Source organism: Plutella xylostella, chromosome 27 (assembly GCF_932276165.1).
Source record: "Plutella xylostella chromosome 27, ilPluXylo3.1, whole genome shotgun sequence".
Lineage (NCBI taxonomy): Eukaryota > Metazoa > Arthropoda > Insecta > Lepidoptera > Plutellidae > Plutella > Plutella xylostella.
Genome location: NC_064007.1, coordinates 3232466 through 3250349, shown reverse-complemented (window position 1 = coordinate 3250349; position 17884 = coordinate 3232466). Strand labels below are relative to the sequence as shown.

General features: G+C 40.0%; 1 protein-coding gene across 13 annotated transcripts in view; it reads right to left on the bottom strand.

Annotated features, from left to right (window-relative positions):
• Positions 1-6138: 6138 nt before the first annotated feature.
• Positions 6139-17884, bottom strand: part of LOC119691836 (IQ motif and SEC7 domain-containing protein 1) — a 147428-nt gene continuing 135682 nt past the window's right edge. For all 13 annotated transcript variants that reach the window (XM_048630959.1, XM_048630969.1, XM_048630961.1 and 10 more), the window contains 6 exons: positions 17460-17586; positions 16094-16294; positions 15222-15303; positions 9916-10058; positions 9376-9504; positions 6139-9103 (listed from right to left, as the gene is read on the bottom strand). In XM_048630959.1, coding sequence (XP_048486916.1) covers positions 9003-9103; positions 9376-9504; positions 9916-10058; positions 15222-15303; positions 16094-16294; positions 17460-17586 — 783 coding nt within the window. In that variant the 3' untranslated portion in view covers positions 6139-9002. The remainder of the gene's footprint in view (positions 9104-9375; positions 9505-9915; positions 10059-15221; positions 15304-16093; positions 16295-17459; positions 17587-17884) is intronic.

Genomic DNA, 17884 nt, shown 5'->3' with positions numbered 1-17884 from the left:
AACACCTACCACTTAAACAGTTGTTCTGATTCTTGGAAACCAGATAGATACTAATAAACTATACTATTAAGATTAGGCGTAATTCTTTGATTGCCGAAATAATTGACCTAAATCTGGGGCGGGCCAGAATATGACTACAAGACATAATAAATAATTACCTATACGGTCTCGTAAAATCCTGTAAATATATGACACACGATTGATAATATTAAGCAATAACTTAGAAATCAGGTAAGTAAATATGATCATCACGAGAATAAAATTTTGTTTCATCCTACATACCTAGGTATTTGCTAAATAATGGGTAAGTACCTACCTAAGAAAGTACTTACAAGAAAATATTCCCGCCCTGAATAACAAAAGCTTAGTTACCTAATTACGTAAAAACGTTGGTATTAAGTACCTACCCAGGTACTTACCTACTTTAACATTAAGTTAATTAATATAAGGCTAGCTAGGCTATCTAACATCTGATTTAGAAAGCTACGAAACTCAAAAAGGCAACTTATTTCCCACCCGTAATGAAAACTAATTTCCCAAGTAAAATTAAGTTTTTCCAACATAATAATGTCAAAAATAATCCCCTTTGCGGTGTAACAGTACACCGGGTCAACGACCGGCCGCCATTATAAGTGCAAGTACCTACGTGCTCACGCTCGCCGCCCAAGACAACGCACCTACCTAACTTAAATTGAATTAAATGCCTATAATTTAGTTAACTTTATTAAATTATCACTAAATGAGGATAATTTGTGCCGTTCCACCTTCTCCCGTGGTAGTTATGAGTACGCCTCCGTGCCTACTGTTTCGCGCCAAAACTTTCGAGTTTGACAGCAAAAATGGCGGGCAGCGTTCAGGAAGTGCTTACGTTACGTGATCGTTGATTTGACTTTTGTGCGGTGAAGTTTCGGAATGCGTTCTCGATAAAGTTTCCGAATTCGTTTATGTAGTTTTTGCGAATTTCAGAGCTTATGATTTTTATTGTTTTGGTGCTACGAATTTGTGTTTTTTCTTGTTGATAAGTGCAAAATATATGTCCGTGTTAGATTTAGGTGTAAGTACTTTTGTACATTGTATAAAAGTGAACAGCATTATTTACCTAACTAAGTAGGTAGGTACTAATCAAATAGAATAACTTTCTCTCAGAAACATTAACTTTCTTTCGATCTCCCATACCAATGTTGATACCACTGTGTAATTCGGTATGGTATATTGAAAAATTCCTTTCCGTCGGATCATGGAGAATGATTTTCATTTTGGCCAGTAGTGAATGCTTTGTCGGGACTCTACCGAGAATCCAAGTTGAGACTCGCGCACAGCATGTTGCTAACAACTGAGCCATCCCTTCATCGTCGTGGTTTTTATCCCAGAGTAAAAAATACGGGATTTGTACTTATTATAAATGTTTGCGTCTCTGTCTGGGACCCAAAATTTATGACTTCGGGTCATGTTATCAAGAGTGCTCTAAGAAAGGTTTCATAAAATACAGTTTATAAGGAAAATTTGGGGTTAAAAACGTGTGTTTGGTGAAGGTTGACTGAAATAGATTTTACCAAGGTACTTTTACATTTGTATGATTCAGCGAGTTCCAGTTGTTTGTCACTGTGATAAGATGGAAACCACAAAATAATTTAGAACCATAAATAAATAAATAATATCTAAATATAAATAGATAATTATCGTTAATAGGACCCCGTTTATAAAACATAAAAGCACATAAATTATTGCTACTTAAACTAAACATAACATTAATAAAACGCGTTAAGAATTATTCTGTGTTTCATTTTGTTAATGTATGTGTATGTGTATGTATAAAATAAATAATAAATGTGTTATAAATATGTGGGGACATCTCACACACGGACATCCGACCCCAAGCTAGGCAGAACCTGTGTTATGGGTGTCGGACAGCTGATATATCCACACAAACACAAATAAAAATAAATTGTTAAAATAAATAAAAAAATGAACAAATCAAAAACATACCTCTCCGACTTCTAATAGTCTTTCCGTGGTGAAGCGGTTACAGGTTACAGCGGACTGAAGTGAGCATTGTCACGTGGCCACCCTACTCCGGCTTTACTGGCGATCGAGAGACGAGGGAGTGCGGTGGAGAGGGTTGAGTTGCGAAGTTTTTTGTTTAGTTTGGAGTGGAGCGGTGGATAGAGAAAAGCGGGTTATGAAGTATGTTTTTGTAGAATGACGAGTATACCTATTAGGTTTAATTGATGCACTTTTTTCTGGTTGACGATTGAGTTGGTTAGGATTTTTTTACAAAAAAATATAGCGAAACACATTTAAAAGTATTATTAAGTGGTATGAAGATAGGTAGGTACTTGCATAAATATTCATAAGTGGTTAGTTGTTGAATTTAATAAGGTGTACTTATTTCAGAAGAACCGTACCTTGGTAGGTTTGTACTTTTAGTTGTCATGATAGGTAGGTATATAATATACACATTATTATACACATAAGTTTTACATACCAAAGTTATTTTCCCTGATTATAAATTGATGTCTACTCTACACATTTCGTTTTCAATCGCCTAGAAAAGCTTTGACGTTTACTATTACGCCGCGAAGGCACACACACACACACACTTACACCCACATAATAGACATAAATAACTAAGTAAGTATGTAAAAAACTGATAAAAATACCTGCATACTATGCAGTGCATAGACAGACAGTATAAGAAATGCACACCATAAGTACTCAATTTCATAAAATTAGGCTAAATTAGGGATATTTAGCAAATAAAACCAGTGGGGTTTCATTGCTCGCGAGTGTAAATGTAACCGCTCGCTCTTAACCCATGAAAAGGAAGTCATTAGAATAACTACCTACCTAGTTACTTATTTTCTAATTCAGCATCTAGTCTTTGCCACACATTGCATTATCAAATAGCGATCAATTAACTGGTAAAATATATAATGGACAACATTTCAAAAAACTAAAGCTGCTATAAATCGAAAACCATTTCGAGATTTAGCTCTAAAGGCCACAAAAAAAATGTTTTTGTATTTTTTGGATGTATCATTTTCGAGAAAATCATAAAATAGTAAAAAAGTGCTGATGACGTCATGCATCAGGTGCGATGCATTTTGATGATCAAAGCCTATAGATTTAAAAACAAAGTAACTGTCACTTTCATTTTTGATTGACGTTGACGTTTTATCGTGACGTTGTTGTTTATTTGGGCCATTTTCATTAATTCTGTTCTGACACTTTCTGACTATTTTTTTTATTTATTATTAAGAGATGACCTCTATATAATATGTCCCAGAACATGCCACCGCCTACACAGCTGAAAAAATGCTTCTGCTTATTTTTTTACATGATAAGTACCTACTTTCCATCATTAGAAATATCAAGGTCATTTGAAAATGACCCATTTGTTGTTTGGCATGTAAACAAAGTTTAAATGTCACTTGTCAGTGTCATTTATGTTTTTTTTTTCGACTCAGGCAATAGACAAAAATAAAAATTGAGCTTAATATGTGACGTCACTTCCGGTTTTAAAATAATTAACTTTAAAGTTAAAAATAACATGCAAAAATTTATGTATATACAAAATAAAAAAATACGGGTCCACTAATTTTCTATAAACTTTCCGAATAACTAATAAAAATATAGGGTAAAGAAAATGAAATGTTGTCCATTACTGCCACTGTAGCTAGGTAGAGGTACCCTCAGTAGTAGAAAGTAGGTAGTAGTAAGTATCGTGAGTTTTCAAATGGAAAGCCCTAGGGTTGCCTGGAAGAGATCGCTTTTAGCGATAAGGCCGCCCTTATTCTATTATAGATTTTAAGTATTAAATGTTATTTTAAGTGTTTTATGTACAATAAAGTTATACTACTACTACTACTACTGCCCTTTTATTCGGTCATTTGTCTTGTTATATTTTATAATAAAATGTAGGTTACGCAAAGGTTCAACTTGATAGAGCCAGGTGCAGGTACTTACACCCCCCACAGAGAATAGAATAGAATAGTAGGTTACGCAAATCTGTACAAGCAAGAAAACTGTACCTTTCATAGTTTCCTAACAAATCTGAATAAATCAAGAACTGTTTTTTTTACTTTTACCCCAACCATCTCGACGCCCCGTCGTAGCTACAAACGACACATGATTTAGATTGTATTCAACTAACACATCATAAACATCACCAGCCCGTATCTGACCAGACTCTCCCAAAGAGCGCCACAACACTCTTCTGTCCTCGGCCTTCCTCTTCCAGCCACTATTGGATACTTGCCTAAGGTCGTCGCACCAGCGCCCAGAAGGCGTCCCACACTTGCTTGTTCGTTGTCTCCTCTCGAGAACTTGTTTACTTACTGCCACCGCCAGCAGTCATAGTATTAGGTATATCAACGGGCGGCCCAGGACCACTTACAACAGGCTTGATAGGATAGATACGACCCTTACGAATTACTTACTTACCTCATTTTTGATGTGATCCTCCAGAGAAACCCCGAGTTTATAATCTACTCATGGTTCTTACAGTTATTTAAGAATTTCAAAGAATGGTCATTTATTATTTAGGTAAGTATTAGAATGTTTTAACCTTCTAACTTCTTATAGACAAGTAGACTATAAGGTAATTTTATAACTTTATGTAAAGCACATGTAGGTATTATTGTATATTGAACAGGTAATTTTATAACTTTATGTAAAGCACCTACATATATAGGTATTATATTAAACTCACACATATACAACGTAAGTTCAGCGTATGACGAGCTAAGCGCGGCTTAGCTACGGAGCCCATACGACTGCGGTGTCGGTTGCTTCACTGTTTGTGGCTTTATCTATATAAAATATCGGTTCTATTCTGTCTGTGTGTATTTCTTTTCACTGCAACGTGGTGGTGCTATAAGGTGGTAATGTGGAAATGAAAAGCTATAAAATAGAAAATTTTAACCGACTATCTTTTTTTATTATTTTATTATCTGTGGGAGTGCAAGTGCCTGCACCGGTTCTACCTTTTTTGGCCTAAGATTTATTTGCCTAATCTCGTATTGCATAGTAACGTTTGGTCAAAATCTCGTTTCGCCGAAAATCGTATGGCATAAATGTCTTTTAGTAAAAAGTTATTTCGCATAATCTTGTTTAGCCTAATAATGGTATAGCCAAATCTTGAATAGCCTAAAAATGCTATGGCATAGGTTATATATAAAGTAATAATATTCAATTGGCTTTAAATTTGATGGAGCGTCTCCCTACATAGCGCAAACTGGTGCCTTGTATTGTGGCCGCTAAATGGGAAACGCTCCGCTGCACTCCGCTGCGCTCCGCTTTGCTTTTGACGAAAATGTGCACCTAACACGCTCCTCCTCGCTTTGCTCGTCGTCGCACCTATCTTTAGGTTTCGATCCCATGGGGTTTAATGGCGTTTGTAATAATTATAATGGTCATTAACTTTCGATATTTTGATAATTTAATATCGTGATTTTCGGGATGTAGGAGAAAATTCCACAATTTGTACATTTAAAACATACTTAATATAGTATTTGTAAAGATAATATTAGGAAAAACAAGATTATACCAATACGAACAATTAGAGCAAACGAGACTTAGCTGTTTCAAGTTTGTGCCAAAAGAGTTTTAGACCAAATGAGTTTTATGCCACATAAGACTTGGCAAAGTGATGATTCTACCAAAAAAGTTTAGACCTTACGAGTTATGCGTAACTAGTTTAGGACAATAAAGATTAGGCCAGATGAGGGGAACCGGCCTGCACCTGGCTCTCTCGAGTGGAACCGTTGTGCATATCCCAGGGGCTAAACTGCCTTCCTAAGCTTGGAACATTTCCCACCACACTGGTCCACTGCGGGTTGGTGGGTTCACATATCTAGATGTGCTAAATCTAGATATGCAGGTTTCACGATGTTTTCCTTCACCGTTAGAGCGATGGTATACATTGTAAGTTAAAAGAACTCATTGGTACATGTGAGCGCTGGGATCCGAACTCGCATCTCTTGCGTGAGAAGCGGGCGCTTACCCGACTGAGCTACCACCGCTCCACCGGATCTTAAAAACTCATACCTAGGTACCTACTTAGGTATGAGTTTTTCAGAAACGTAAATCTATATTAATTTACTATCGAAAAGGGAAATATAAAATAAAACAGCACAATTCCTCATGAATGTTATTCATATTTAATAAATAAATACATTTTCATTGTTTTTAAATAAAAACTATTGTAAGTGACTTAGTATAGCAACTCTCAACAATTTACAACATGGAACGCTATTATTGCTTACGGCTAAATATCCAATATTTATAACAATCCAAATTAGAAACTAAATGATATATATTAGGTGTACTCTTCAATATACATACATAAACCTAAATATGAATAAGTTAGTACAAGTTATATGTTACAGGAAAACCAAGTAAACCAAATTTAGTGGCTAACCCGAAACCTAAAAAATGGTATGTACGTCTCTACGTCACCTTATAGCCAAATAATACCACTTAATCTTACACGTAAACAATAAGATGGATTTTCTGAAATTATTAATAAAAGAAAAAAGATCTCAATTCCACTTTATTTTAACTTCTAATACAATCCAAATTCAGTACTTCAGAAAATCTACCTTAAACTATTATCAATCAACGCGAACACAAAATATTACATCTTTGGCTTTCGGCAAAATATACAAAAGCAATCATAATTATTATGCCCACACTTTTAAATCAGCAAAAAGTGTCTTTCTCGGGCCTTACATCTTGACCAAAACAGAACCTAATAATTAGGTATCACAAAGTTTATTTTAAAGAAAACTAACGATAAACTACGAATAGATTTGGGTTCAATTAAACATTTGCAATCACACCTTAGAAAATATCGTTTTAGTTTTTTGTTTATATGATAATTACGTAATAATAACTACACATAAATGGAGATTCAATATTTAGTGATAATAATTATAATGGACAGAACATGCACTGGAAAAGACTTCCAAAAATGCAGGGCATTTTAAAAAGTACAGTCAGGTAAAAGCAGTAAGTAGCTCTTTTCTTGAGTCAAAAAGTCGAATTTTCTATCTATTGTTTTTATAAAGTATCAATTATTAAATACATAAATCTACCAAACTGTTAAATAGTCAACATTCGCTATTTTAGTTAGGTATATTTAATTAATATTTACTTTATGAGTACGATATTAGTACCTAAATGAATTTTACAGACAATTCATTTGACCAGTCCAATTTGGAATTTCTACTTTTTTGTGGATCTTCAGAAAACTCTCAAGTTAAGTAAGTACTTTAAAATACTTGACTGTGAAAGTAGGTAGGTTTCACGAATACAAGAACAGAATGGTTCGATGGGTCATGTATGTAGTACAAGGGTATAATGAACAGAGTTGAGACTTAACATAATAATATACTGTCGATAAAACAAACTTTAAGTATACATACATATTTAATCATGTATCAAGATTCACCCTTCATAGATTATTAAAATTTAATGTTAATAAATGCCTTCATAATGGTCACAAAACATAATATTACAAGTATTAAGTAAGAAAATAATATTTTTTATATTAAAGATAATGGATGCGATTCTAATGGAACCAAATTTTTATTTAAAATTTTAAAAACTTTCGGGCCACTTGCACCAACATATTAAATCTAGATCTTAGTGTTAAATCTCGATTCATGCCATATATGGACTAAACGTTTCTTAAATTGAGATTAGACACTTAATCTAGATTGAACACTTTGATGAATGTCACCCTTGGTGATCTTACAGTACTTAATGGTGGACTGTGTAAACTCAAATGTAATTTTGTCCCTCAAGAATCGTTCTCAATGTCTTTTTAAAGAGATTATTTAAATTTCTTAAGTCTATGGAGAATTTTCTTTCAATAATCATTAAAATGTACTATAATTTCTATGAAAATGCATCAACAACAGTGAATAAATTCGTGATTTTTTTCTTCACTACGATTAAATTTATTGTAATTTCAAAAATTGAGATGTAATTATAATATTGCTTTATATTTGTGCGAAAATAAATATTGTGATAGCTACAAATTGTAATTTTCTTTCGCTAGTCCCAACGTATGTACAACTACAGTAAATATTTATTTCAAGAAATTAAGTTTTTTAACGATCTAGATACGAATATATTTTATTAATACTTTTGGCTCTTGGTAACATGCAATGAATGTTTTTTTTTATTACAAGCATACTTTTGTATCTACTTCAAATATGTAAAAAATAATTACGTAAAACTCTCTTTACATATCATACGATTCCAAACTTTTACATCTGTTCAAAATATGGACCCACAATTTGAAAACAAACATACATATTTTAAGTTCGATCATCGTTGTCAAATATTTCTAAGTAATCAAATAATGTATTGACAAGGTTACAAAATCGTATTTAATTGAAAGAATGTAACAAGGCGTACCGTAGAAAACAGTTGGCACGTCAACAATGGAAGTTGCGAATTTTTCGTTTCAACCCTACATTTCAAACTACCTATCCAAAACGAGTCTTGTAAAAAACTTGATACCCTGATCAAATCTCATCCACTTGGTGTTTACCAAGGTAATCAGCCATTATGTAGGTAAACTAGAGATTGTGTTACATTCAACACAACTCTTATAAAAGTTCACAAATGTATAGAAAGATAGATAACGCTCAAATATCTAAGTGCCAAAAACGACATACAACAGATTTCTCTCTCTCTGTTTCGTATTTTCTCACACAAATGGGTGAGATATGTAGCAAAGACCAAAAAGCCCTTTCTAAAAGTCCGTTCCAAGCTTGAAATAAATACCCAGTAATGCATAAAATGGCACTTCAAGAAAAAGTTTAGAAACAATCAGTTTCTTGTCAACACAAGGATGGTGAAGTCAGCCGTTCCAAATTTGAAAGCAAACATACTGGCCGTTGAGACATACAATTTAAAAAGTTTTCTTATCAGCCAATAGATAATCAAACCAAGCAGGTTGCATACTCCTTGAGGTCACAGCTGTTTGTTTAGACTTCTGTGCTTTTTCCCAGTGCCCCCTTGCTGTCAGGCACTCCAGAGGCGCTCAGCTTGCGTTGCCTCCCCGGGAAGATGCCTCCGAACAGACGACCTGGAAATAATTATTAATGTTAGAAATATAGTTACAAATGGTTTTTAAGTATCTAGACTGGGATTAGTTTTTTAAGGACCAGAGAAGCACGTTTATTTATGCTCACTATACCTTGTCAATAGCCTAAAGTGTGTATAATTTGTCAACAAATAATTTGCTCTGCCTACCCGTGCAGATGCCTCGGGGCGGCGCATCGCAGTGCTCAACCCCAGCCAGTCCTACCGACATGCCACTGCATCAACATGCCTCTGCCTACCCGCGCAGGTGCCTACCTGGGGAGCGCTGCTCGGGGCGGTGCAGCGCGGTACGGGAGCCCTGCTGGTGCTGGAAGGAGACCGACATGCCGCTGTCCAGGGAGCCCACGGAGCCCCGACGTTGGAGCCGTTCTGCTGCTAGCGCCACTGCGAATGGAGGGTGAAACTTTAGTACTTGATCATAAAATCAAAAAATAATAGAGGTGTGAAGGTGAAGGTTATAAGGTTGTATTGTATTGTAATGTGAGGGGTACCTAATGTATCTATGCATTGCGCTTATTTTGAAAATTCTGGAGTAGGGAATATAATGTCGGTGAGTATCATGGGTAAGCACTTTTTAATTCGTGATATTTTTAATAGCGAGAAAGATTGTGAGTACTTATGTTTTCTCTTTCACGAAAAAACTACAACACGCATTTTCATGAAAATTATACAACAAGCTGACACCCAGATTAACACATTTAGTCATAGACTTTTTATCCCGGAATGCCTACGGGAAAACCGTGAGGCTCGCGGAAAAAGCTACTGTACTCAAAAACTCAACACAGTATTACTCACCCGGATCATTAATATCAACCAGCGAGTTGCTCAGCACATTCCGCTTGATGATGTTGGTCGGTGGCGGGTTCTGAGACAGGCGCGGGGCGGCGGGCGCGGGGCAGGAGGGGGGCGGGGGCACCGCCACGCTCGATACTATGTAGCTGTGGGTGGTAATAACACTATTAGCATCCGAAATAATTCTTCAAAAGGACACAATAAAATGGTTGAAAGTGAAATCAGTCGTTTACAGTGGTAAAAGGGACAATATTGTGTCGGATTTACACTAGCAATATACATGCAGAAGTCGACTTGGGAAAGGGTATGGTGTAGAAAGTGTTCGCGACAATCGATAGATAGAGTAGATAACTCGCGAAGGTTCTGGAACATTCTATAATTTTCCAGTAGTTTCGATAAAGTTCTAGAAGGATTAGTATGGATTCAATAGATCTACAATAGTCTGGAAGCTTCTAGAACAGTAGTTAGGGAATGTTCCACAACGTCCGCGAACTTTCTAGATGCTAAGTTAGGTACTTATAGTTAGTAGATAAGTATGGATTGTTTATACCTACTTAGTAATAATAATAATAAATAGTGTGACCTCGAGTATCTCTGGAACTTTCGGGAAGATCGCCCGCCGGCCTATATAAAGCGAGGTGTCCGGCGCACATTAAGTTCAGTTTAATAGTAACAGTCAAACAGTAAACATCAAGCTCGAATAGTGAACTTCTCCAGAGACACTCGAGGTGAATAGTGAAAATAAATACTGGTGTTTTCTTTTAGATTCGTACCATCCGGAATTCGTAATAGTTGTGAGTCGCGTCGAAGGGGCTCACATTTATGGTCCTTCGAGCCGGATAGTTATATTCGAGCCGGCATTCGTATTAGTTCGTGAAGTGACCTCACATTTATGGTCCTTCGTGCATCCGGATTGGAAGAAAAGAAGATGCCTGTAACGAGGTCTCAGAAGTCGTACGCAGTGAAGAGGACTACGGACGTGAAATCTGCCGTCTCCACGAAGAGGTCTGCAGATGCAACGGAGTACGCATCGGCATTGGGTGCAACCACAGGAGGTACATCAGGTCCACAACCGCCGTCAGAGCCGACGACGGAGACGCTGTCCCCGCCATTGTTGCCACCCTGCCCTATAGTCGTTGCCGGTGTCACAACTGCCGTTGCCCCCGCCGCCGCAGTCAGCGCTGCAATAGTATTAGATAGTGTCGAGTCAACATCGACAAATCAGGGAAGATCATGTCTTCCATGTTCGTCACGCTCCACTGCTTCTCGTGCACGGCGAAGAGAATTGGCCCAGGCTCGCTTGGAACTTCTCGAGCGACGAAAAGAGGCGGCCATAGCTAAAACGGAGACAGCTATGCTTGATGTTGAATTGGCTGCAGCCAAGGTCGCCGCGCTAGAGGAGGACTTGGAAGAGGAGCAAATAGAAGGAAATGTCTACGAGTCTAGATCGTCGAAGAACGGAACTTCACATCCACCAAGTTTATCGCGCCACATTGATTCTCGAACATGGCGCAGAGAATTACAAGCTCGCTTGGAACTTCTTGAGCGACAAAAAGAGATGGCTAAAGCTGACGCTCTGGTAGTAATAGCTGCAGCTAAAGCTAAAGCTGAGGAAGAAGAATTAAAAGCTAAATTGGCTGAAGCCAAGGTCGCCGCACTAGAAGAAGAGTTTAAACAAGCACGGGTTCGGAGAAGTACACTCGCACGAGCATCGCAAAACGTCGCCATGTGCCAAGTCCCGCCTGAACCTGCGGGAAATGTCGTCGTCAGCCAACCTGTGGTGGAAGCCTTGCCCTGCCTTCTCCCGCCTGAACCTGCGAAAGAAGTCGCAGTTTGCCAGGTGCATGTCCCGCCTGAACCTGCGGAAGACATAATCGCCGGTGAAAACCGGCGGGAGCCACAGCGGAACAAACCGCTGCAGGGAAATAGAGTGGCTCCTGAAAATAGTGTAACATCGACAAGTGAGCCAGTCAGTGCTGAAAGTGAGGGGCCTACACTGCCACCCCCAGCTGAAGTTGTCGGAGCACTCACACCATCCATAGACACGATCAAAGATTGTAGTCTAGAGAATCGTAGGATGAGTGTGAGTGCCATAAAAACGGTTCATCTCCCTACAGAATTCGATAGTCCGACAGATAGTGAGATAGATCGGCATGCGCTACCGTTTCTGGCGGACAAACTCAAGGGTATACCGGCGGGAGAGACCGAACTGCTGCGGAAAGTAGTGTCCAACAGCAAGTGTGACTTGGCAGTTAGAAGACTGGATCTCATAGACAAGAGATTAACGGACAAGTATTGGGCACGATGGATGGAGAAGTATGTGCGAGATTCTCAGCAGCAAGGAGACGTCATGAATCCTGCGGGCGCCTACCATGGAGATGACCGAGGAGCTGCCCATCGACGAAGATGTCGCGACCGCGGATAGTTCAGCTACAAGAGCTGCGGCGGGAGTAATGTTCGCGACAATCGATAGATAGAGTAGAACTCGCGAAGGTTCTGGAACATTCTATAATTTTCCAGTAGTTTCGATAAAGTTCTAGAAGGATTAGTATGGATTCAATAGATCTACAATAGTCTGGAAGCTTCTAGAACAGTAGTTAGGGAATGTTCCACAACGTCCGCGAACTTTCTAGATGCTAAGTTAGGTACTTATAGTTAGTAGATAAGTATGGATTGTTTATACCTACTTAGTAATAATAATAATAAATAGTGTGACCTCGAGTATCTCTGGAACTTTCGGGAAGATCGCCCGCCGGCCTATATAAAGCGAGGTGTCCGGCGCACATTAAGTTCAGTTTAATAGTAACAGTCAAACAGTAAACATCAAGCTCGAATAGTGAACTTCTCCAGAGACACTCGAGGTGAATAGTGAAAATAAATACTGGTGTTTTCTTTTAGATTCGTACCATCCGGAATTCGTAATAGTTGTGAGTCGCGTCGAAGGGGCTCACATTTATGGTCCTTCGAGCCGGATAGTTATATTCGAGCCGGCATTCGTATTAGTTCGTGAAGTGACCTCACATTTATGGTCCTTCGTGCATCCGGATTGGAAGAAAAGAAGATGCCTGTAACGAGGTCTCAGAAGTCGTACGCAGTGAAGAGGACTACGGACGTGAAATCTGCCGTCTCCACGAAGAGGTCTGCAGATGCAACGGAGTACGCATCGGCATTGGGTGCAACCACAGGAGGTACATCAGGTCCACAACCGCCGTCAGAGCCGACGACGGAGACGCTGTCCCCGCCATTGTTGCCACCCTGCCCTATAGTCGTTGCCGGTGTCACAACTGCCGTTGCCCCCGCCGCCGCAGTCAGCGCTGCAATAGTATTAGATAGTGTCGAGTCAACATCGACAAATCAGGGAAGATCATGTCTTCCATGTTCGTCACGCTCCACTGCTTCTCGTGCACGGCGAAGAGAATTGGCCCAGGCTCGCTTGGAACTTCTCGAGCGACGAAAAGAGGCGGCCATAGCTAAAACGGAGACAGCTATGCTTGATGTTGAATTGGCTGCAGCCAAGGTCGCCGCGCTAGAGGAGGACTTGGAAGAGGAGCAAATAGAAGGAAATGTCTACGAGTCTAGATCGTCGAAGAACGGAACTTCACATCCACCAAGTTTATCGCGCCACATTGATTCTCGAACATGGCGCAGAGAATTACAAGCTCGCTTGGAACTTCTTGAGCGACAAAAAGAGATGGCTAAAGCTGACGCTCTGGTAGTAATAGCTGCAGCTAAAGCTAAAGCTGAGGAAGAAGAATTAAAAGCTAAATTGGCTGAAGCCAAGGTCGCCGCACTAGAAGAAGAGTTTAAACAAGCACGGGTTCGGAGAAGTACACTCGCACGAGCATCGCAAAACGTCGCCATGTGCCAAGTCCCGCCTGAACCTGCGGGAAATGTCGTCGTCAGCCAACCTGTGGTGGAAGCCTTGCCCTGCCTTCTCCCGCCTGAACCTGCGAAAGAAGTCGCAGTTTGCCAGGTGCATGTCCCGCCTGAACCTGCGGAAGACATAATCGCCGGTGAAAACCGGCGGGAGCCACAGCGGAACAAACCGCTGCAGGGAAATAGAGTGGCTCCTGAAAATAGTGTAACATCGACAAGTGAGCCAGTCAGTGCTGAAAGTGAGGGGCCTACACTGCCACCCCCAGCTGAAGTTGTCGGAGCACTCACACCATCCATAGACACGATCAAAGATTGTAGTCTAGAGAATCGTAGGATGAGTGTGAGTGCCATAAAAACGGTTCATCTCCCTACAGAATTCGATAGTCCGACAGATAGTGAGATAGATCGGCATGCGCTACCGTTTCTGGCGGACAAACTCAAGGGTATACCGGCGGGAGAGACCGAACTGCTGCGGAAAGTAGTGTCCAACAGCAAGTGTGACTTGGCAGTTAGAAGACTGGATCTCATAGACAAGAGATTAACGGACAAGTATTGGGCACGATGGATGGAGAAGTATGTGCGAGATTCTCAGCAGCAAGGAGACGTCATGAATCCTGCGGGCGCCTACCATGGAGATGACCGAGGAGCTGCCCATCGACGAAGATGTCGCGACCGCGGATAGTTCAGCTACAAGAGCTGCGGCGGGAGTAATGTTCGCGACAATCGATAGATAGAGTAGAACTCGCGAAGGTTCTGGAACATTCTATAATTTTCCAGTAGTTTCGATAAAGTTCTAGAAGGATTAGTATGGATTCAATAGATCTACAATAGTCTGGAAGCTTCTAGAACAGTAGTTAGGGAATGTTCCACAACGTCCGCGAACTTTCTAGATGCTAAGTTAGGTACTTATAGTTAGTAGATAAGTATGGATTGTTTATACCTACTTAGTAATAATAATAATAAATAGTGTGACCTCGAGTATCTCTGGAACTTTCGGGAAGATCGCCCGCCGGCCTATATAAAGCGAGGTGTCCGGCGCACATTAAGTTCAGTTTAATAGTAACAGTCAAACAGTAAACATCAAGCTCGAATAGTGAACTTCTCCAGAGACACTCGAGGTGAATAGTGAAAATTAATACTGGTGTTTTCATTTAGATTCGTACCATCCGGAATTCGTTATAGTTGTGAGTCGCGTCGAAGGGGCTCACAGAAAGTATGTTTGTTTTTCATATACTAGCAGAAGTCGACTTTTACCCACTTTAAAATGCCGTTGCAACGTTCTGAACCAACAATCTTAGACTGGTAACCTGTGGTGGTTAGATAATGAAGACTGAGGGCAGACTGTTGTGGCGCTCCTAAGGAAAGCCCTATAATTCTAGTGCAGTGGGCGATATAGGGCTGATGATGATGATCTCATGAGTATGTATATTTACCCGTGCATCTGGTGTACGTGGTCCAGGCAGGGCTGGTGGTCCACGTCCACGTCAGCGACGCCGCTGTCACGGTTCTCCATCACTGCAACAAAAACATTATTTTTAATTAAAACACTTTATTGACGATGATAACGGACTCGTTCCGCGTACCCTGATTCTGACTGAGTTATTACAAAGTGCTGCAAAAAATATGCAAGAATTTCTACTGGTTAAAAATCGAGAAGAACGATAATAAAGGTTGAGAGGATTTCTTGGGCAAAGTTCAGTCTGTACTGATTTTTTTTCGGGTGAATGTATAACAGTTTGTGCTTTCTAAGTATTATAGAATGTTGCCTTTATGATAGTAAAGACTCAGGAAGAGCCAAGCAGCATAAGTTTTAAATACAAATGAAATATCATTCATCAAGTGTCACCCACCATTCCTATTATTATTATTCGGCCTGCCCTTGCCCTTGGACAGTTCCTGCTCGATCCTCATGGCCTCCATCTCGTCCATCTCGGCCACGCTCTCGCGCAGCTCCTCCGCGAACTTGCATCGATCTTGACTTTACGATTTTTGCACTCAAATACTTAGTAAGACATACTCATCAAAGTAGAAAAAGAGGCGGAGGGAATCTCGCTAACTAAAAACTCAGGCAATCGCCCTAAGTAAGTCAAACTTTCAGGTTACGACGAGCCAACACACACACATTCACATTCAAAGTAAGTCAGCCCGCCGCCGCGCGCCAATCACGGCTCACCTACGCACCCAGTCACTCTCATTTCGCCGCCATTATGGTGCCTCAGTTTTGTAGTTAGTGAGATTCCTTCCGCCTTTTTTTCTACTTCCATGTTTATCACGTGTATTAAATTGAATATTTGAATTGACTCACCATTCCTATTATTATTATTCGGCCTCCCCTTCCCCTTAGACAGCTCCTGCTCGATCCTCATGGCCTCCATCTCGTCCATCTCGGCCACGCTCTCGCGCAGGTCTTCAGCGAACTTGCATCGGTCGTGTTCGTTGCGCGCGTTGAACGTGGCCAGCCGGCGCCCGTCCACGCGCCGAGAGAGGCGGATGCCGAATGGGTAGTCTGTGGGGGAAAGAAATATTTTTTTTTAGAAAGAAAGACAAGAAAGAAATATTTTAAAAGTGCGGTAGACTGGTGTGAAATTTAGACACCACAATGAATAACAGAGAATGAAAATATGGATGAAAACCCACCGAGGTTACGTAGCTTTATATTTATTTATACAAATGGCTTGTCATACGAGAGGTAATTCGTCAGAAAATCATGGTCACTGGATGATGGCACAATCATGGATTAAACTCTTAAAATTTGCTAGGTGAGGTGACAGTGGACCAAATAACGATGGCGGCTGAACTATCTGTAACCGTCGTGAAAGGATTAGCCAGTCAGATTAGCATAAGTCGCTGACTGCTCAGGTTGCGCCGGACGTATATATGTCGCAGGCATCTGGTTTAATCTCCTGTTTGATTGAACCACTAGCCCGTTCATTGGATGGCGCTATTCAGTTGTATGACTAGGCCGAACGTTGATTGTACAAGCGTCACAAAACGTCCAACTAGTTAGCTGACTTAAAATCAGTCAGGTGGTGAAAAAAACAAATATGGCGTCTAACAGCTAACAGCTGACACAAAAAGCAACTATATTGTTAGTTTTTTGCAAATTAATTAGCTTTCTAGTGCGTTATTCGTGTTAAAATAGTGTGACAACATGGATTTACCTATTATTACGCCGCGGACGGCTAGTTTCAAAGAAAAAATTGTGGCGAAACTGGATAATTATGAACAACAATATGAAGGTACGTTTATTGTTATTGTTTGGTTAATTTGTGAGATAAGAGCTTTGTAACATAGTCTTTTTGTTGACTCTTGTCTGGTCATGTTCAGTCTAACTAGACATTACAAAGTTGCTATACTATATCCCATTAAACGACATTCGCTGAATGACGTTCAGTCAAGATGTCGAACGTTTTAATCAACGACTTGACGAGTTGTCCTTTAGTCATACAACTGAATAGCGCCATCCAATGAACGGGCTAGTGGTTCAATCAAACAGAAGATTAAACCAGATGCCTGCGACATATACATATTATAGCATAGTGGATGCGTCACTCGTCAGACTACTTTTGTGCGGACCTACCTTCGGACCGGATAATTTTCGTTAGTAGAACTTCCCTAATTCTCTAATAATTATAATGACAATGACAAAGTTGACTCAAAATCATACTCACGCGGCACAGAGAACAGGTTGACGATCATGCCGCACAGCGGGAACGACTGCCGGAACGTGTAGGTCACCGACGACTTCTTCTTGCTGAATATCTTCGTGATGACTAGCAGGTCGTTGAAGAGGAATACCTGGGGGTAGAGGAGTGTGTGGTAAATTTTTAGTCAGCTAAAGGTAAAATTGAGCGTTTTGCGAAAAGCGTTATAAAACCACGGCTACCTTCTGAACAGGATCTTATTGATATTATTTATTTGATCATTATTTTCAATTTAGTCTTTTTTTTGCAGTAGCACACCAGGCGGCGGTGCGGGAGGGCTAATTGAGGCTTTCGTGCACTAAATACTAATTAACTATGTGTCATTTATGGCCTAGTCGGGCAGCTTGAAAACATCTGACAGTCGGATTGCCCATTTACCTGGCAACTCTCTC